The sequence below is a fragment of the Lepisosteus oculatus genome, chromosome 5, assembly GCF_040954835.1.
Source record: "Lepisosteus oculatus isolate fLepOcu1 chromosome 5, fLepOcu1.hap2, whole genome shotgun sequence".
Lineage (NCBI taxonomy): Eukaryota > Metazoa > Chordata > Actinopteri > Semionotiformes > Lepisosteidae > Lepisosteus > Lepisosteus oculatus.
Genome location: NC_090700.1, coordinates 32,141,317 through 32,163,591, shown reverse-complemented (window position 1 = coordinate 32,163,591; position 22,275 = coordinate 32,141,317). Strand labels below are relative to the sequence as shown.

At 40.6% G+C, this 22,275-nt stretch overlaps 1 protein-coding gene across 3 annotated transcripts; it reads right to left on the bottom strand.

The window, feature by feature from the left end:
* Positions 1–221: 221 nt before the first annotated feature.
* On the bottom strand, positions 222–20,419 carry inka2 (inka box actin regulator 2). Of its 3 annotated transcripts, XM_015342354.2 has the most exons (3): positions 19,919–19,983; positions 15,647–15,681; positions 222–4,854 (listed from the first exon to the last, which is right to left on the bottom strand). In XM_015342354.2, the coding sequence occupies exon 3, from the start codon at positions 4,846–4,848 to the stop codon at positions 3,850–3,852; it is 999 nt and encodes a 332-aa protein (XP_015197840.1). In that variant the 5' UTR covers positions 4,849–4,854; positions 15,647–15,681; positions 19,919–19,983; the 3' UTR covers positions 222–3,849. The 3 variants fall into 3 exon arrangements, with proteins under 3 accessions (XP_015197840.1, XP_015197838.1, XP_015197839.1); XM_015342352.2 differs by lacking the exon at positions 15,647–15,681 and having other exon boundaries at positions 19,919–20,419; XM_015342353.2 differs by lacking the exons at positions 15,647–15,681; positions 19,919–19,983 and adding an exon at positions 6,969–10,970.
* Positions 20,420–22,275: the final 1,856 nt, after the last annotated feature.

Sequence of the window (22,275 nt, the reverse complement as noted above, 5' to 3'; positions counted from 1 at the left end):
TGCGATGGAGAGACTGAATCACAAGTGAAGAGGGGTGCTCTAAAAATTAGGAAGTTGAGTGCTGAATGTCAAACCTCTGGTGAGTTTGTGAACACAGCTGCACCATTTATTTTTATTTTCCCAGTTATCCAGATTCTTTGAAACCACTTTTCACCTCCACAAGAGCACCCCAATCAGACTGCACCAAAGTTTTCTTCCAAGAAAAACAGACAACAATGTGGTAAAATTGCATAAAACTGGTTTAATTTACAGTACAAAGAATCCATAAATGCATATTGAACCTTGAAAGCCATATATCTTAGGGTTCGCTGAACCTTGTTTAAAAATAACAGCATTAAATAATCATAGTCATAACAACGACCAACAACAACAGAGAAAAAAACAAACCTTTTAAGAGAAGGAGATGAATAGTGAGGGCAAACTCTTCTGAGTCCATTACAAAGTCTTCTACTCCTTCCCTCTTACAGAATCATGGAGCTGTACAATACAGCACCTAGCAGTCAGGGCTGCTGTTTGAAAAGACTAGGGTTTGTGTTTGCTCAGCAGATTTAATGACACATCCAAGGAAGTTCAACAGTCTTTATGCCTTGGCTGTCAGTGTCAATTTTGCAGCTTTAATGTTCCAGGGCCTCTTCAAATTAGTACCTATATAGGGCTGGAGAAAGGGTTAAGTGGGTTCATTTCAGTAAATTAATTAATACAATTAACTAATTGAGTTGAGTTCATGTGTGCTGAAAATTGGAACGTGCTGTCACTCATGAATACTGGCGCTGAGGGACACCGAATTGGAAAACTGCCCCAAATGTTTTTTTATCCCACAAGGCAACTTATTTAACATCAGGCTTCTGTAAAGAGATACACCAGCTGTGCTATCTGTTTTCTGTGATTTTGGGAGCTTTATAAGTATCCCTTATGAAAATGTATTCAGGGTAAATTTATAGGGTACTATAGATTTTTTTTGTCTTGGTTTTCTTTTTTAGGCCAAATCACCTAAACTATATCAGTGGTTTCTAAATGTTATGGGAAGCGAAGCTAACTTCTTGTTTTAATTCTAGACTTATTATCTAGTACTTATTGACTTAATTGGACTAATTAGGTGATTAAAGAGCTCAAATTAACATGTTTTTCTGGTATCGTATTTATACACTAGTGACTCATTAAAGACACAGCATTCAAAGTCTCTAGTAATACAGCTTCATGATCTCCCATAGTAAACATTTACAGTATATGGGTATTCTGCAGAAAAAGACATCCTCCATCGGAGGTCTGTCTATCAATACTTTTAAATCCTGGTTTATTCCAGGATTTCTTGTATCCTGCTTTCATGCAATACACTGATGGTTTCAGTTACAAACATCATGAATTGAAGAGCAGTTATGCATTCTGCTTCGAACTTCAGGGGTTTTATTTCTGGAACTCCTGGTCAATTTCAATAGGTCAGAGCTTCCTCCTCTCAATTTCCCAGACCAATCTATAACAATCTATAATCTGTCTCTATCTTCTGAGCCAGAGCAGAGTGATCTATCCAGAGGTAATAAACTGCAGCTAACTATGGCTGGTTTTCATGATTCAATCACTAATTGTAAGCTTATACCTACACTATGTCTAAACATGGGGAGATTAACTCGCATCAAAGCGACTGTATCTCCTAAAAATTCTGTTGTTCTTCTTTGAACTCTTCCTAAGGCTTTAATATACTTTAGTAGGATATAGAGACCAAAACTGCACTTTATTCTAAATCTTGCCCACTGTTAAATTTTCTGTTTGCTTTTGCATTGTTTCCCTGGACTGTCAGATTTAGTATTAACATTTTACCACATACTGCATGCAAATTCTGGGTAAGATCATTTCCATAACCCTTTGTTTTTTTCAGATAGCCCACAGTCATATCTCAGGCCACAAAGACTACGAATGCCATTTCAGTTCTGACATGTTGTATCAGAAACAGGGCTGGTCACCTGCACCCTGTGCCTTTTTTTCACCAATTTATTTGGCTGATTTTCATTTGTACCTATTTATACAGCAAGGCATTTTACTGGGTACAACAGTAGTGTTTCACCTGGGTTCTGAACCCACATCCCCAACCACTACTCCACACTGCTGCTAGGTGCAGCAGGAAGCCTTTATGTCTGGCCACTGGTGATTGGAATCGTTCTGCTGCTTCTTCCAATAAAAGACAGTAAATGTCTCTAGGAAGAGCGACGACAGTAAACTAATTACAGAAAGTTACAAGACGGCAAAATCTACAACAAATAAGTGTTTACTCAGACTACAGGGAGAAAATTTGCTTCTGAGATTAAAGTTAATAAATGTTGGATTGCTGCAGCTGTACTTGCTTTTTCTCATGGCAGGAAAAAAAAAACCTGACCAGAACCACATGGGCAGAGAGGGTCAGCAATTGTCAGCAATAAAAAGAATGATAGAGCCTGAATGACTGAGCTTGTCTTCAGCCTTCTTCTTTCTGCAATCTGATTTACTGCTTTAAATGGCTCTGAATTGTTCCAAAGACAAATCAGACGATTTGCAGTCCATTAAAAATAATAAATCAGTTAAAAATGATTTATTATTCCTCTCTCTTGTTTTTCACTGGATATTATATGTCAGCTGCACATATTACCGACTAACGACAAAAAACACTTGATGAAAATGCTCTGTAGATAATATGGAAAGAAAAGAGCTATGAAACTGATACATTGGCAATAAAAAGATCACGTGTAAATTATTCCTGCACAGTCTAGATATAAATCAAAGAATAGCGCTAGTCTCCTAAGCACAGTAAAAGTGAGACCTTTAATTCTGCACATAACATGTCCTTTTTTCACCAGAAAAGCTAAAGTAAGCCAGCTGCCTTAGCTTGGTGCAGGTTTCCTATTGGTCTCCTCACTGCATTGGCTCTGACTGCATAGCAGCCTGACAACACAAAGGGTCTCTAAGGTACTGTCAGTCTTTAATTATTTCGCTAATAAAAAACCATAAACTTATCTTGGACACTCTCAAGGATTAGGGAAGAATAAAGCTGATAAGGTTTGGAAGTCTAACAGATCCAAGTTCATAGGATCACTGAACAGCTCATTAGTTTGAAGCATTAGAAACCACAGATAACTCATTACTGGCTATATTTATCCATTTTTTGTTGAAAGCAAGGGCTCCACATCATGGAAGCCCCAGTTACCTGGAAACTACAAGTGTGCTGCATGTGATGTGTGTCTGGAACAAGCTATTGGGGGTGAAGCAGAATGCATGGCATATGTCCAGAAATCCAGGAACAGATCCTTGAATCAGTATACAATCTTATATTGTTTTGGTATTATAAGCACACACAAGGCCAATTTGTGGGTTGCTTTATGAAATATACAGGATATATGGTAACATTGTCGCTGTTTTAGTCAGGACCTTTTGAGGACTTTGTTCCAATCCACCAGTTTAGGACTGCCCTTTTTTCTGGTATCTTGTGGCACGCTTTCCTTGGGATTGTAAACATCGGAGTGCAAGATTTGTGAGGTAAAGGCTTTTTGTGCTGCATGAGCAGAACTCTCCAAAAAGGAAAAAAAAAACTAAAATAGAGACACCTTCCATCTATGTGGCAACTGATTTAAAATTAAGAAAAGTGCAAATTCAAGGACTCCGCTCATCACACTGGCAGCGAGAGAAAGGCCCCTCAGCTCATATACAGAGGAAAAAGTACATTTCTGCACATTAGGTCTGTGTCCTTTGTTACACTCCAGCCAAGTTCAGTGAGTGAAACAGTTTGGATTTTCATTGACAGTACACTTACTGTATTTGGAAGCCATTAAGCAATCTAGCTAAGGGAACAGGAGATTAAATCCAATCACTCTTGATATTCTGTGATTACACCCAAACAGCTGTGTTGTAATCAAATACCGCCTGTGCAGGCTCCATCACCTCTGCCTGCCCTCTCCGGTTGATGTAAATCCCCACCCTGTGGCCTGTTTCCTCCCCTGTCCGGGGGAATGGTCTGTTTTTGCCCTGCCCGCTGGGCCGGATGGGAAGGTAGAAAGTGCCCTTGGCCTTGCTTGCCTTCTTGGGCCTCTTGAAGAGCTCACTGCGGGCGTCATCCAGGGGCATCCATCCCGGCTTCTCCTTGAGCAGCTTGTCCTTATCCGGGCGGACGCTGCGCAGGACCCTCTTGAAAAAATTGGCAGTCAGAGAGAACTTCCTGCAGATCTCCTGCGAACGGGTCAGCCGGAGGGGATGGCCGCCCCTGTCCTCCCCCAGCCTTCCCACCTCTTCTCCCTCATCTGTTGATTTCTTCTCCAGCTCCGGAAGGTCCAGCCAGTTGCCCACCAGGTCAGCGAAGACGTTGTCCCCCAGGACCAAGGGCTGTCTGTTCCGGCCCTGGCACATCAGCGAGGAGGTCCAGTCATTGGAGTCATCCGTGCTGTCTGGTAATGGTTCACTGTCCAGGGAGGGGCCTTCACGGGAGAGGCTACGTAGGATCTTGGGAAGATCTTCCACCCGGGCTGGAGGACATTGCTCCACACAGTTGCTTCCCCTAAAGCCGTGGTTGTCCTTCCTCGGTAGATCGTGTTTGACGTACCTCCTGGGGCAGAAGAAACTCCCACTCTCTGAGCTGGAGGATGATGGGGAGCTCTCTAAGCTGCCCCCCCGATGGTTATGGTACTCTTCCCTTCTGGCTATCCTGGAGCCTGGATGGGACGCCTCTGCTGGAGGAGACATTGACACGCCATCGGCTGGGCCACCCTGGAAGGACCTCCCCGAAATCTCCAGCTGCTCCAATGCGGTCTGTACCTGGAGCATTTTGAGCTCTTGCAGGGCTCCCATCATGCAGTTCATCTGCGCGTGCAGTCCATCCCCAGCCTCCTTCATGGAAAGCTGTCGGTGGGGGAGAGGAGGAAACGAGAGAAGACAGAAATCCAATTAGCATGACAAAACGGATTACAGTGTTCATCCTTTCAAGTGCTTGATCCCCAAGACCTTTTGGGGGACCAACGCATCGCTGGAACTGTCTGCTTGCATATTTCTCAGCAGCGTGGTTAGTCGCCTGTGCTGTTCTCACCACCTACACACTACAGAACTGGCAAAGCCGTCCGACCATGACAATCACAGCCATGCTGTGGGTGAAACTGACAGTGTTAGGAATAGCAATGCTTTTGTAATCTCATTGAGAAACAATTTTAATCTTTCGCTTTTTTTTGGAATATGAAATCTAGGCAGGTGACAAGTGAACTGGAAAAGACCATTTAAATTTCATACAACCAGTCACAAGTTCTTATTAATACGTATGGTACAGAGGCACATCCAATAATCCAAAAAATAAGTAACATGGGTATACCAATCTTTTTCCACTGTGGAATATGATCAATTCTTTTTCTCCTGAAAATGTAACACGGCCATACTGATTATTTGAAAATGTTAGAAAGGGGGAAATGGATGAAACATCTGTCACCAGTTGTCAGCATGAAGTCATTACAAATAAATTTCAAAGGTTGTACAAGAAATTTAGAGAGTGCACCTTCACTGTGGATGAAGGTTGCTTTAAAAAAGATTTTAATAAAGAAATAGATCTATTTTGCAAATTTCCCCAAGAACTTATTTGTTATGCATCTCAAGTCACATCTTTCTTCGTGACAATCACACTAATCAAGACCAAGTCTGGTCTAATCAAGTCCAAGCATGAAATTTATATGAAGAGTTTCAGGGGAAATTTAAACTTTACTTAAAATAACGAAAAAGCACATTGTGAAAAATAAAGCTGTGTCCATTCATTTGGAAAAGAAATATTCAAAGCAGGCCTTGCTTTCATTGCATAGAAAAAATAATTTCCTCCTATGCATCTGTTTTTCTAAGCAACTATGAAAAAGCCACTGAAACGTTTTCAAATTCCTCTTGTGGAGCACTTTGGAATAGTTACTAGGTTACAAAGCATATTGTATCTGTTTGTTTAATTCTTACCAATGTTAACGGACAGATGATTGCCATATACATACAACAAAGATAACTTGCCTCCACTATGTCTTCCATGGCAAATGAGTCTTGTTTTCTGCCCTTTTACATTTTGACAACTTATTGCTCATTTTGTCGCATAATCCATATCAAGTTTCCAAACCCCACGTGGTTTACATTTCAGACTGGCAAGAGCTCACAGCAGCTGTTCGACATCGAAAGTGCTCTGGAGAAAGCACGGAGAGAGTGGCTTCCCTTCCCTTTGCTTAACCCTTTCTGAAGCAGAGGAGTCCAGAATCTCCAGGCTCTGGTAAAAATCCTCTTAAGCTCCAGTATGAATCTCATCAAAGTTCCCTAATAACGTTTCCTGTGTTTATTATTTGTGAAGGAACAAATTCAATTTAAACACAATTTCAATTTCAATTTATTTTAATTGAATTCAAATAAAAAAAATTACATCAGTACTTCAGGTTCTGCAAGATTCATTCCGACACATTCTTAAAGTGAGACCATTTGGTGACAACGAGCTCTTCAGGTTAGTCATGGGCCGCTGCATATTTTCAAATGTAAACCACACTGAACTTAGCTCTGCTCTCCCTATTTGCTGCAGTATGAAACAGACCTTTCCTTAGCCATGCCTGTCTCTTATCTGTATAAAACAGAGTTAAAAAGCTTATCTGAAAATAAAAAAATTACAGTTTGCAAAGTTAAATAACCAAAGTGCAGACATCAGAAGTGTCAGATACGATTTACTGAGATTGATCCATTAACAACTGCTTTTTCTGATTATTTTCTGTAACAGTTGCAGATATGCACTCTGTGTTAATCGGCCCCTGTACATATGTGCAAAATGTGCATATGAAAACAATCCATTCAGAAGAATGCCCACAAAACAAATCTGTAAGACATTTTAGGTGGCTGAAAACGATCACACTGCCTTTGGCTTACCACACAGCCCCTTGCATGTGGCCATGATCATTTTACACAGCCAAATCAGCAGAAGAGATTTAAGCCTGAGATTAAAAAAAACTATATCGGCTTACCTCATTTATCCCACACAAAGAAACTCTCTCCTTCCCTCTCAGGTCCTGCCTGTCTTCTCACCTTTCCGAGTTCAATGCTGTCACCCCTATATCTAGTTTCTCACCAGCCATAAAGTTGCCCAACCCTGGCAGCCAATTGGCTGTGTCTGGAGTTAATCTCCTCATAGAGGGCTGGGTCTACTCAAGTGTCAGTGATGGGCAGAGAGCGACAGACAGCGGGGACTACAGGCTGACTAGATGTGTGTGTGTGTGGGGGGGTGTTAATACAGACATGAATTTTTATGTCTGAGGTCTTTGCTCCGACAAGCAACAGTAAAACAAGCAGAGGGACTGTATCTGATAGCAGACCACCTTAGATTTCCGGCTAATCCCAAGAACAAGACTAACAAAGCTTTTTTGTGCTTAAGTACAGTACATTTACGTACTACCATCCAGTCTTAGAACAGCAGTAACAGAACATCATGGGCTCTGTTGCTGTCTGGATGCTGTATCAAAAATAGGCTGTATTTAAAATGTTCCTTTGTTTTGGGTTAGTTTGCTTTGTGTGCATTTTGCATATTTGGTGTTTTTTTGTTGACCCCATTTTGGAGCACAGCTTTGCACCGTTTATACATTGAGAACAAAGCGCCTCTGAAAGAATTGTTTGGGGAGGGATGCTAGTCCTACATCCACTGGCATAAGTGCTGAAGACACACTACCTGCTTTTCTGTAGTAGCTGAAAAAGATATTAAGTGACATCCAGAAAATGAGGGCAGCAAACTTCTAATTAAAAAAAGAAAGAAAAATAACATATGCATTTCTTCGTGCTGTGGCAATACTGCTAGATGTATGATACTGGTGGATATATACCACTGGTTGTAATCTAGTTTTTATATTGGTCGATGAATAATATTGGTGGATATGTTCTTCTCAATACAGCTTTTTTTCTTTGAGAGAAAAGTGATCTGTGTACCTTTTCTATATGAAAAAACTGCTCATGTCAGATGTGTTTTCCTGCTTCAAACACTTTTACTACTAAGCCAATGTGACAAAGAACAAGAGAATAAATAATAAATCAGTGAAATAAGTAGTGATATTATTTTTTGCTTAGGAAATTGACATAAGATCTTTAACATGATAAACTAGTACAGAAGGCTATATATAATTGATTCAGGGTTACCAGCTGTAGTTGACAAAGTTCTTGTACAGGTCTCTGAAACATGGAGAAAACACACAGTACATAACCTGGGAATGCAGCCAGATAACCAGTTTAATTTCTCCACTTCTAAATGTGTTTTTTTTTCCTTGGTTCATTCAGCTTTGGATATTGGAGGTACAAAGACATCCCTGCTGGTAGAATAGCTCTTCCTTTCAAATGCCTAGTTTAGGAATTTCTTAGCAACACTAGATGCAGCCTTGCTTGTTAAATCACACGGTGAAAGTGAATACCAACGAGACTAGACACAGAGACAATGTGGTGCATCCAGCCAGAGTGACAGATGGACACTGTCTTAGGAGGAGGAGCATGAAAAGGACAGGAATTGGTCAGCCTTGCTGGTGCTGTCTTTTACTTCACTAACCTGCTATGCAAAGCACCTTTTTTGACAGCTTCAACCCAGTAGCCAATATGCCATCAGGAGGTATATTAAGCAGACTGAAGGAAGACAGGTGTCCCCTTGTCTCAATTCCAGACTAGATCTCACTGTAGAATGAATCTGGCCTTCACTAACTCGTGGGATTCTGTCTCATGCCATCTTGCTTGCAAGGTACATGTGCTATACAACTAATGAGGACGTTCCTCAGCAGCAGGTTAGAAAACTGTATCTTTGTATATACACATGTGCCATATGCCTCTTTTTCTACCAGGTGTCCCCCTAACAATAGATTTAAAGGTGTGTTGAGTTATTGGATTGGATGGAGCTCAACCTAGGCAGTCTCAGACCAGCTTTGCTGAATGATAGCACAGTAGGGGGAGCCGCTACACTAATAATTTGTCAATCAGTTAACCCAGACAAGACGTCGTTATCAAACAATTGCCTTTTGTGTTCTTTGCAGATTTGAAAGTATCTTGAATTTTAAAGCAATTTGAGAAAAGAAAATTTGGTAGGAGGAAAAAAATCCAGCTATTTTCATTTCTAATTCACAAATCCTTAAGAAGAAAATGATGGAAAAACGATGGATTTGCTACGTGTGTTTAATTTTTGTAGCTGCTGGTTCTTCTTGTTCTTCCTTGAAACACAAATTAACAATTTGTTTAAAAAAAAGGATTCAGACAGATGGTGCAGACATTATAGCAGCTGTTCTATATAGATCACCTGGAGATTTTACATTACATGTGGGACAGTAAACCTTTTTCCTCCTGTTGTAATCTGACATTTCATTAAAGAGACAAAGGCAATTAAGGGAGTCTGGATGCTAACCCCACTGCGTCTGTTGCTCTTTTCCACACTGTGCATATGGCTGTCAAAATTACAAACAATTAGGCCACATTTAATATAGGGTTGCAGTGTGTAATTGCTGTTTAAATTAGGAAGAAGGGGTCAAATGAAGTTCTCTTGGGGGTTACTGCAAAACTACAGGAGAATCCTCCAATAGCAGAATGACGTCAGTGTGGAGTCGGTTTTGTCCTAGAGGCTGTGTCTCCTCAAAACCAAATTCAGACAAAGCCAGCATTCTGATCATGCTGGGGTGCTGTCCTGACCCCACATTCCCGAGAGATGTTAAATTGGGAGGGTGTTTTCAAATATGTGCTGACCTAAAGGGGATTGCCACATTACTGTCAGGGCCTGGACTGCCTCCAATAGGCAGGAGTTTGTTTTCTGTTTGCAGCTCTCTGTCTTTAATTTTGATTATCTAAGTCTCAGCCTAAGAACACTCAGAGACTATGAGCATGACCTGATGTGCCGTTGATTTCCAGAAAAGAGCTAACCAATTGGTCTTTCCTCTACATTAGCTCAGATTAAATGCATATTCTCTGAATTTCGTCACTTTCAAACACTAGATGGCTCATTTTGAAACTCGCAGGATTAAATGGAATTAGGGAGGGTTCTCTTATGCTCCTGCTTTGGGCCTATTTTTCCTAAACTACATTTCCACCATCAGATCTGGGGTTAAAAACCTTACAGATTGATTAGCTTATTTATGTTTGATTAATTTTCCTATGCATGAGGAAAATCAAAAGCAAATTACAGAAAGAACTGGCTACAGGAATTGCAGATGTCCCAGTATTAATGTTAGTGTTAAGCAGTATTTACATTCAGTTTCAGTTTAGATTTGCAGCTTGCTCAGTTGAGACCCTAATTTGTTGAATTAGGGCTCATATAAAATTTGATACGTGAAACATCAAGAGAGATTAAATGTGGATGACTGCCTTTTTGTCCAAGAGGGTGGAGGGAAGGAGCAGAGCTGATCTGACATGTAGTGCTGTAAAAATGTTATATGAATGTTAAGCTGCCGAAGCTGAGACTGGGAAGTCCTGTTTCTTTCAAAGCTGGCCTCATTAAATATGAATGTTCCCAACTTAAAAAGTCACTGTAAAGGTCAGGGAGTAACGTAATATCTTTCTCAGGACACTGAGCGCCTGTCTCTAAATCCCAGCCCTGAGCGCTGTCTTTCTCATTGACGTGCATCACTGGAAGGTAATTAACAGCTTGGTTCATGGGCAGTAGTTCCACACAGGGCCACTTCTCACAATGGGAATCCTGTTTGTCCGAAGAATGCGCTTCTTGTGCTAAAAAACGTTGCAAATGAAAAGGCAATCTTTGAAGCCCTCGTGGTTTCAAATCTGATGATATACTGTATAAAAGACTAGGACAGGGCAAACAGCCCCCGGCTATGCCAGGGTCAGAACCCTCCCGTTCTGCTTCCAAATATAATAATACAGAATATGGAGCTTCCATAGTAGTATCTAACTAGCAATGTGCCCACTGTCTTCTTTATTTCCCTTTGGATCACTAGGTCTCCATTCACCCAGGGCATAAACGAAACAGTGTAGGAAGGACACGAACAACATCCTGCAGTTTTTCTAGGTTTCTTAAAATAATCCGTGCCTGAAAAGCCAGAAAAATCTGTTTAACTGCCCCAATTAAATCAGTAATTAGTTCAATTAGATGATTTGGTGTGGTACAGGAATCTAAAACTGCATGACAGCTGCCCTCCAGGCCTGGAGTTAGGAAACCCTGCCCTGGAATACGATCTGAAATAAGATTTGATAGCCTTGCTTCCTTCATAGATTGGGTGAATGAGATCACTGGATTGCTAAACTATCAGTGGCCAAACACGCTAAGTGTCACGCCCAGTACACCTAGAGGGTGCTCTACTTTCCTCCTGTTCCTAGTTCCCTGTGATTATTCTTGTCATTCTGGTGTGTCTTGTTGTGTAGCCTTTTTATTTCCTACTCGCTCAGCATTGACGTTCGGATGTCCTGAAACCCACCTAGCACCAGGTCGCCCCACGTCCGCTACCTGAGGGCATAGGTTTCTATACGGCATTTCCTGAATAGCTGAGCCCGGGCTAACCCTCGTCTCACCGCTACGCAGAGGGTCTTTTACGCTCTCCTGCCTCTCCACGGTTCGTCCTTTCTGACATCCGTGACACTAAATGGGTAAAATGGTCTCTTCTCTTTTGCTGTCTTTTGCTGTGTTCCCAGGTTTCATCTGCTTCTCGTTTTGAAGGGTAAGCGAAGAGTTTTCGGTTCAGACAGTTGCAAACATACTGTATACCAGCAGAACGAATGTTCAAGAACCTCAGGAGGGGTCACTGTCACTGGCACAAAGGTATAGTTTAACAGTAAAAAGTATCGCATTTAATAAATGTGTGAATAACCATGATAAAGAAACACAGAATGGCAACAAATGTCTGCATTGAATTATCCTGGCTTTCAAAGTGGAATTAAAGCTAATGGCCTGCAATGTTCATAACTCTAACTTTCCAACTTGACAAAAAGTGATCCAAGCAGGGTAGCGACCCATAGCTTAAGTGCCACTGTGATGCAATGGGCGTCTCTTCCATTTCTCTGTAACACCGGATCCTTCTGCCTCACCCCTGTGTGCAGGTGTCCAGCTTTGACTCCCATGATGGATACGGCTGCCTTAATGACTCACAGTAAGGCATCCAAGTGATGGATATTCAAGACTGGACTGCCTTCTCAAGGCATATGTTCTGACTTTGTTGCCCTCTGAATGAATGTCTGCATTTTAAAGTAGTGGTTCAGAGGTTCTACAGGGTTTTAACAATATGTGAAGTATATATATCTTATATACATATCTATATATCTACAGTATATATTTATGCTCACCTAAAATGGGGGAACAGATCATAAAAAGTAATATCATTTTAAAAGACTATAGCATATATGCACAGAAATACCCTGAAATAAAGGGTGACATTTTATATTTTTGCTTCATATTTACCTTTTCATCTCAAATTCAAATGATCTGATTATATAGCAAAACATAGCAATATTGACTTCACTGTCCCAATACTTATGGAGCTCAGATGCACAAGGGGATTTGAACAAAATGTAAAACCTAATATCTATTTACAGTATACTGTAACTATACAGAAATGAGTTCTGGTGTTTAGGGCTCCAGACTCCTGACCAGTGGTTTGATTAATGTATCCAATGGGAGTTAATATGGATAAGGGCATCAACCAAGTACAGTAAATTAATAATTGTAGCTATACAAATGAGCCTGAAGGCATTCTATCTGTGCCTTTACAGCAGGTTTCAAGCACAAATAAGCTTCCCATTGCATAGCTCTCCAATCCATTCCAGGCTGTGTGAGCTGGCTGTTGTACAAAGTGTACCAGCACCTTAACTGTGGGAACCTTCACACCTTGTAAAACATGGAATGGATTTATACTGATGAGTCTTATCTCATCCCTGCACTAATGTAGCATTTTTTGTGTGATTTCCAGTCTGTGCAACCTTGGCTGGAATCCCCAAATACCATAAGATAGAGCTCTTAAATGAATGTGAGAAAGTACTCCCACTAGAACAGACTTCAGCCAACATCACTCCTCTGCACACTCAGTAGATCTCTCAAAACATGAAGCTCGGTTTTGACAGCTCCCAGTGATTCAACCTTCACAATGTCCTGGAACTGCATTCTCTGTGATAATAATTGCCTGTAATAAAAATAATGTTTTTTAGCATCGGTGCATTCAAAAGCAGGGCCACGGTGAATGTCTGTATGATTCCAAGCTTTCTGGTACAGTCAAGTTCAGAGTCTCTTTCAGAATCTGTTGTTCATCAGACTGCTGATCCTTTGACTGTTTCTAATGAACTCTTCTAACTAGTCCAACTCAATAGCTCTTCTAACTCATTTGAAAATAAAAATAGAAGTTCCTTATATAAAAACAAAAATGAGACTCTCTCTTGGTTATCAGATCATTTACCTCCTTGTATAGTCTAGTCTAGTCACTGTATCTAATTGTTTCCTAAAAGTAGCATTCCACTTTAAAAGTATCTACTGTACATGGATCAACTCAGTATTACAATACAATACACTACCAAAGAGTGTTAAAAATTCAAAAGTTCTATTTTAGAAACAGTGATCACATACCCACAGCTGCTCACAGCCTCACGCCAACTTTAACAGCAGGGAAGGAAGAGCCAATTCAAGAATGAAACCACAGGAAACTCCTAGGCTTCAGTCCTGCACAATGCAGTGGTCACACTTGGGACAGAAGCAAGCCTCTGATTATCATAGGCTGGTGAAAAGAGACTGAGTGGTTCAGTAATTAAAGTTCAGAACTTATTGTCAAAATGTCCCCAGTTCAGTCTCCATTGTTGCCTCCGAATCCCTTTGCATTGCCCTGAGTGAATTACTGAATATCCTGGTGCACCTTTCTGCTGAACAGACTTAAAACAGAGCTCCTGTTGTGATTTTGCTCCTTAGGATAAAAGCTAAATGACTAATTGTAATATTTTCTTTCCTAAATTTAAATGTGGCTCTGTGCTTTCCTGCAAACTCCAAAATACAGGTTGTGGACAAAACAATATACAGTAACCTACACACAAGCTGTGTTCATGCTTTAGCTGTTAACTCTTCTTGCTAGGGCAGTAATGTCTTGTGTCTTGGTTTTGTAAAGAACTTGTGTTCTTATGACCAATTATTATGACCAGTGCCTATTTAAACTCCTATTAATTATTCAAGATATGTGTTACTTTGCTGGTCACTTCTACATTTTAAAATTCACGTACAAATCTACAAATGCCACAATTGAGGCTCTTGGTGGTTTTAGTGTGCTTCCCTTACACTGGAGAAACCTGTTTCTCTAGCAGATGCAAATAGCAATAAGTAATTTTCCTTATGGTCCTTCAGCAGGGGAGCTAGAAATATCAGACTTCTGAATCAGCACCTCAGCTCTACCCTGACATAGCGAGAATAGGCCATATAGGAATGTGTTGGTGTCTGCTCCCCGTTGTGCTTGGTGTTTTTAGCACTTTTTATTATGAAGGTTGCATGTTTAGATATATTAGGGCTATGAGAACAACCTGCAATATTTTGGTCACTGTGGCATATGGGATGGCACAGCTGTGCCAGTACAGGCAGACAGACACGTGGCACTGTTGGCAATGGCTCGAACGTCTCTGCTGTACAAGACAGGGCAACAGATTGGGCTCTGCATGGCGCAGAGCAGGGAAACCGCCTTTTTTCCACACATGCTATTAATTTCCCTCTGTGTATCTGTCTAGCAAACATGACAGAAGATCTTAGATCCTTTCTCATTCACAAGAATGCCTGTGATTTCAAGCCATGGTATAAAAAAGTACCTCACTTGGCTTACATACCCAATTCTGAGAGTGAGTGGACAATCCTGGTCCTGATCAAACACATTTCCATTTCAGTCCAATGTAAATATAGGGTCATTTTAGTTATTATCTTTGAAATTAATATAACTTTGAAACTATAACAACTGATATAATGACTGATCCAATATTACACAGAGAAATATTATTTGTTCTTGTGAGGAGAGTAAGCACACTGCTGTGTGTTTTGATATCAGTGGAGGCCAGAACCAGATTAAAGGAAGTGGGGGTTATCTGTATAGTGTAACTAATATATCCACCTCTGTATTGGGGTTGCACTCCTTGAAACTGGGGTTTGGCATCTTCTACATGCTTCTAAAGTCAAGTGATTGAAAAGAATTTGAAATTGCTGATGATGAAGAAGTTACCCCCAGGGTATAAACATTCTGTGGCTCTGCTATACAATATGTACGTAAAAAACAGGTGGTACTTAGCAGATAAGGCAAAAACTCTCTGCATTGCTGTGTAATATAATGGAGATTTTACTCAGCTCCAATAAACTGTGCCCAGTCTACCCATAAAATGTAACTTTAACAAGGCATTTTGCTAAACAACAAACTGACTTCCCCCCGGATGCCTGAAACCTGAGATTAATGCAGAAATGTCACTGATTTTCTCTCTTTCTTACTTCTATGGTCACATTCTGCTCAGGCGTCAATCTCCTGTTCAACACGTCATCACATGTCATCACGTCAAGCTGGGGTTAACATTTGGCCAAAAACAGAGTTTGACGTGCGGTAGATTCCATTTTAAATGAGCTGTCATGGCACCTTTTGTCAGCTTAAAAGCGCAAATCCTGAATGCTCAAACTGGACATTTTTATGTAACAAAGAAGAAGTTTAATATCAGCAAAAACTGTAAAAAAATATAAAAATATATATACCTGTATGTTGACTGCAGAAAAACTCACCCCCTTTGCTATTAAAAAAGAGAAAGGTGACAATAAGAGGAAGCCATTTGACCCATGTAGCTCTTTTGGTAGTTAGCAGTTCCTTGATCTCATCTAGCTATGTCTTTAAAGAAGCCACTGTAGTAATGTAAGTAACACTGCTGGAAAGCTTGGTTCAGACTCCTAAAGAAGACCTTAAATCATTTCAGATGCATACAATTGCTTAGACAATTCACACAATTAGTTGGGTGGATAAGATGTGCAATAACACTGGTTCGCAAAACCCCAGAATAAAATACATACTGTACACTGTCTTTACAAAATCCCTTAGTCAGACAGTGAACTTAATGTTCAACCATGACGATAAACACAAAGCATATAATATTAACAGAATGTAGTTTTAAAACATCTCAGAGATGAAAAGGGCAGGAATCAGTAAAAGGACATAAAAGAATTGAAGGACACTGAATATTGCCTTGAGCATGATGAAGTTGATCATTAAGTAGTGAAAGGTATATGGTACAGTACCACTCAGACACTGTATAGATAGGGGTGCATAGATGAGAAGCTGGGCAAGGAGGAATCTGGTTAATATGCCACCTTGAGGCCAGGCTGGCTTTGAAAGATCTACATATTTCAACAACAGAGGTGGGAGAAAATATCCATGTGACAACAATATCCCAGTCACTTTACAAAGTTGACTTGTATGATAGTCTGACAAACTCAAAAATGTGCAAGACCCATTTAACTACTGACATGTGGTGAAATATTTTTTGGGGTCACACAGGATAAAACATTTTTGGTCTAAATGAAAGGTGTTATGTCTGGCACTAACCCAACCAAATTTCTACTGTCAAACATGTTGGTGGTACAAGTATGTTATTCTGCTTCTCATCAGCAGTGACTGGGAAGCTTGTCAAGACTCAGGGGAAAACTGAAGGAGCAAAGAACAGGCAAATCTCAAAGTTGGAAGACTTGTACAAAATGACTTGCAGATGTAATTCCAGCCAAAGGTGTTTCAACCAAATATTGACTCAGGGCGATAAGTCAACATATTTTATCTTTGATATTTCTTCAGCTTTACAAGATATTTAAATTTTTTCAACTTTTTCCAACATTTTCAGTATGAGAATTCAAATTTCACTTTGAATTTAATGTTCATACATTCTTTGTAAGTCACTACAACGGGAGATAATTGTGAAGGAGCTGGATATATTTGCAAGGAACTACATATTTTAATTTATAAAACACAGTAAATATCATAAACTTGAATCCTTAGCATAGCAAAGTTGTAGTTGACAGCTTTTGTGGAACTGTACCAGAATGACTACATTTTAAAAGCTTCAATATTATTAAATACCCTCTCTCCTTCAACTATCATAATATATTTCTAAAATTTCACAGCTTTTTGTTGTAATGAAAGGAGAAAAGGGCATTTAATTTAAATATGCTTCTTTTGTTTCTGTGTCACATTTCTTGCATTTGGTCTTTCATCTTTGCAGACAAAGCCCTTGATAAGTCTGGCCCTGTGAGCTCAGGTCTCTCAGGGTGGAATTCAGGATCTGGTATGAGATTAATCCCAAATCACTGAATTCCAGTGGAATTAAGATTACACACTGACCTAAAGAGTCAGTGAAAGAAAGAAAATGAAAAGGCAAGGCTACCTCAGCTAAAAGGCTTTAGCATGTCAATATGCACTTGAAAAACTTCTATGCTCAATTCTGGACACTTTAAACAAAGAGGCTTAATTCACAATTTAAAGGAGGAAGGAGATGCGAAGCCGTTGTTTCATAAACGTAGGATCTTGAATTTACAGTCTCAATAAGAACCTTTTCTAGTTAAAAAGAGCAGGGCAGCAAAGTATGGATTCATATCGACAGAACAAAAACGTGAACAAAAAACAATTAAGTCATATAACCCAACGGAAACAGTTGAATTTCTACAGTATGAATTTCTACAAAAAAAAAGCATAAACAATTCGGGCAATTGATAGACTGCAGAATCCCCCCAAAACTACAGCGAAGATAAATCCGTATTTTGTCAATTTAAATAAAACATTTTATTACAAACCATTCAAACGAAAATAAACAGAAATAATCATAGAACCGTGGGCTAGACCGAGGTGTAACGTTTCTTCTTTGCAAAACAAGCCGCTCTCCAATACGCCGAACAGTGACCAGTGACGGAAGCTTTCCTCGTGAGCTGGAGGGCGTGGGCACTGGAACCCCGTGCGTGTCCTGCGTGGCACAGCCTAGTGCAGCAGCCGGGCGTCTGACCAGCAGCCCTGGCGAGAAGGTCAAGGGCACCCGGGCAGCATCCTACCCTCTATGTCACAGGGTACAACACGTGACGTGCATTTGGAAAAGTGGTTCCTTTGTTTTAATCCTAGCCTCAAACTCTCAGGCTGTGCTCATGTGTGGTGCTACAGTATATTTGTGTGCTGTTTTGCTTTTGGGGGGCGAACAGAATTTCTAGCTGGGTCCTGGAACTGATTTGTACTTGAATTTCCAGATTTGATTGGTTGAATGTTTTCTTTGTTTCCTTTATTCGACATTGATAATAAGAGTCCTAAGTGACCAGGAAATCCTTCAATTGTGTCGCCACCCTGTTGCAATAAACTACAGATTTAGGCATATTGTATTGAACAACGTGGCATCAACAACACAAGAAATGAAATTTAACTGTTGCAAACTTACCATATATCATAGTAATTTACCATATATCATGACTATTATTCATCTTCAAAATAACACTAAATGAAATGCTGGCAATGGCCACTTTCAAGCTCTGCGTCGTTGATAGACTGTCCCTGAGTAACGTGCGTGCCTCCGCGAAAATATACTCAGAAAACTAAAGCGGATCTAAATCTGTAGTTGCACAACGATTTGATTACCGTGAATGTTTTGTCCAATTGGTAAAGCCACTTTGTGTGAAATAACAGACTTTCTAAAGAAACAGCCTCCCAGCGGGCTGGAGAATTCAAAGCACTCTATCCGAAGGCAAAACATCTGGCTGAGTAAAGCCGAGGGAAAAGAGGGGGAGAGAGAGGCCGTCGCATGTCTCAGCTTTGCTTTTTTATTTTAACTCTACACGGAAAAGGGAATCAAGATTTATTATGCACTTTTCCCATTAACTTATTTAGAAAATTCTTGTTTCTGTCAGCCGGATTGTCATTTTTCTGTTACTATGTGATTCGCATAGCTATATTCCTCCCTTTAACCCCTTTACCTTTCAGAGCGAAGTTTGTGGTAACTTTGGATAAGGCTGTGAACACTCCGCGGAACGGAGAAGAAATATTTGTCTGGGCATGTTCCTAGGTCGTTCACATGAAAGCAGTTTTTGCTGCTTTAGGAGTGTCCAATCCTGGACCTGTAGGGCCGGAGTCTGCAGGTCTTCATTCCAACTCAACTCTTAACGAGCTAAATCAGCTGGTTAATGGCTTAACCCGACTAATTGAAATGCTTCTTTCAGGTTTGCTGCTTTGAAAGCCTAAAGGCGAGCCGTTCCTCTCGAATCTGGACTGGGACATCCCTGCGTCTAGCTACTAACACGCGTCTCGACTCCCTTTGTCTTTAGGTTCAAATGCTTATAAAGCAGCTCAGGCCTCATATAGTGAAAGAAGGAGCTCAAGACATCCGTGGGGATAAGCCCCTTCTCAACTGCTAACACTTTGATTTACCTGACAGCAGGTTTTGTGTTAGTTCTGTCATTTATATCTACCGTGGGTTTGCTTTGCTTTCACGTATAGTGGACCGCGCACACAATCACAAGCTATTGTATATTGACGTGTAGGGCAATTATATACAGGAGTTACACAGAAACAAAGTCATATAGACTCCTAACAGACAGAAACGCACTACCCAAGACTCGTTTAGACAAAGTACCGTATTTGCCGAACCCCTTGCACAGCACTGTAGCACACTGCTGTGGACTTTCACAGTACTGTGGGAATGCGCTGGAAGTCTGTCTCCTGACAGCTGCAGACGCACGCAAACACACACGAATGGTCGTGTACTCTCAGATTACAAGATCACTGGCGCTTTGGTCCTTGTTTGACTTCCTCCTATGTACCTGTGCACCGTGTTGCATTACTGAACACCGATTTCAGCATGGTAAGAGACAAATATTGACCGTTAGATTCAAAACCAGCGCAGGCAACGCCTGATTGCGCGCATCCCTGCATTTAAAAACACCACCTTTTACCTGAACATTTCCCGAGCGGAATGTGTGGCTGTTACACAACGGAGAATTCTTCTTCAGACCTACCAGTTCTTGCTTCAGACGCCGTAAACAGGTATCCATGCTCTTCAGTTCAGTTTTAGAAAGTTGCTCCATTCTTCACTCGTTATTTCTGTTCAAAAGCACAGAGTGCTTAATCCGTATGCCTTCGTGGATGGAAAACGTAAGTTTATCTTCATTTGGTTAAAAATAGAAGTCACACAAAAGTCTTAATCCGTATCTCTTCTGTGTCTCTGTCTAAAGATGTAGCGGAGTAACACAGAAGGAATATGAAGTAACCTTTACCGTTCGTGCGCCTGAACCAAAACAATCATTATAAGAGATGTGCAGCACAGCTGCAAAATCCCAGTTTGTTTTCTCCCGTCTTCTTTCCGTGTGTCTCTTCCTGCTCAGTTTTTTTTTTCTGTTCTTTGGTCTGTCAAATCCTTCCCTGCTTCTTCTACTATTACTTTTTTAAACACCGCGAGTCCGGCTGGCTGTAATGTGCCCAGGTCCCGTCTCTCCGCTGTGATGGGCAGCTGTGCTCACTTCCCAGACTCTTTCTCTCTCACTCTGTTGGAGCGCTTACGTAGAGCGAGCAGCGCCTTTCCGCCTCCAATAGGGGGGTTCAGTTTGTTATTTTCCTTGATACAGCCGTGGAATAGTTTGAGATTAGACTGGGTTCAGAAGTTACAGCCGCTGCCAGGCTCAGATTTCCTTCCACGGAACCACCGCCAAACAGTTTTTCTCCACACGCCCTCCGTTCTATTCATTAACCTTCCTGTAGATTGTCAATAGCCAGCGAAAATATTATTACAAGTGAACTAAGTGCTTTCGATTATATAGAAGTTCGAATAAAATAAATACATGTCTTTAAAACAACTAGGAGATAGAAGGATTCCGGAAGGAAAAAAGTACGAGGGCAGCATCATGGTTCTGCATTATATCTTAATTTAAAATATGCAAAAGTTAACATTGCAAACATTTATTGATATTATCGTTGTTCACGGCTTTACCCTAGGGTTACCAAGTCATATCTGTAATGAGCTAAATTCTAATCCTCTTTAGCTACTACCTACTCACATGGGTTTAAAGTTCATTATACCACCTCAGTCTTACATTATTAAAACAATCAGTGATTGTTTAAAAAATAAGACACATACTAAAACACAATCAGGACCAACACAAAGTGATAAACTCCTGTTAATTTAACTCCAGGTAATTAATTCATTCCTAAAAACATTTGTGTATCTAAAGGAGTATTCAATTGTTCAAAAGGTAAAACTGCATTTTCCCCTGTGAGAATTGCGGTATTCTGCATATGTATGACTACCCCAGGTTTTTTCACTCCAGGGCAAATACCTCAATGGCAAAAAGGACTTTGAATCAGACAGTCAATTGGTCTCTTCATCATGACAAAGCATTGCTTCAGAGGGGGTCTGTTAATGTGGAGTCATTGCACACAGCTGCGTGGATTCTGTCTGAATTGCACTGCTGGGACAGTGGGCATTGAACCAGAGTGACACTCTTCTGTCTGGGAGACCCAAGGCTCCACAAACAGAGCCAGAGCCTCACTAAGCTATTTGGTGATTTGGCCCGAGGGCAGTTTTAGGGATGAGCTAACGGGACACTTTCTCAGGCCTGTAAGTGTGACGACAGTGTTTTCACCATGGGGATACTGAAGTTGTGAAGTTTTAGCTTAAAACAGTAGGACCCCACAATGATTTAACGGAAGCAGAGTGGAATAGTTGGTCATGCTTTATCTACCAGCGTTGAGGGTCATGGGTTCAGCTTCGGGGAGGGATGGTGCTGCTGTTGTAGCCCTGAACAAAGCACTTCACTCGAGCTGATCTAGTAAATCTCCAGGTTGTCATTAGAGCTAATCATCCTTGTTATATTCAGCACCTTTTATTGGATGGCATCTCAAGGCACAGTACAATAAAACAATCAAACACACGAGAGAGGCATGCACAAATCAAAACCATAAATTACAAATAATTAAAAGCTTAAGTAGAAAAGTGAGTTCTGAGACAGAGTGTCGGAGCAATAAAGCAGAAATCGAAAATGATATTTGGTCTCAATCAACATTCCTGGTAAAGTAAAGGCATAAAAAGTGGATCAGAGCCAGTTAGTGTTGTTTAGTGACAGCTTTCTACTGGATAGAAATAATAAAACTCCATGTTTGGACTGGATGTTTTTCTGAAGGCTTTGCAGTAATACAGTACTTCACTAAAGGGCAAGTCTAATTCATCCTAACAATTTTGTAATCGTTGTCAATGTACTTATTACTTTTGCTGTATAGGGGATTGCAGTAAACACTGGTGGAGAAGTCATTATTGGTAATGTCAGTGAGGCCGAAGAATCACCCTGGGTTTACCAAGGCTCTGGCAGTATATTAGAACTTG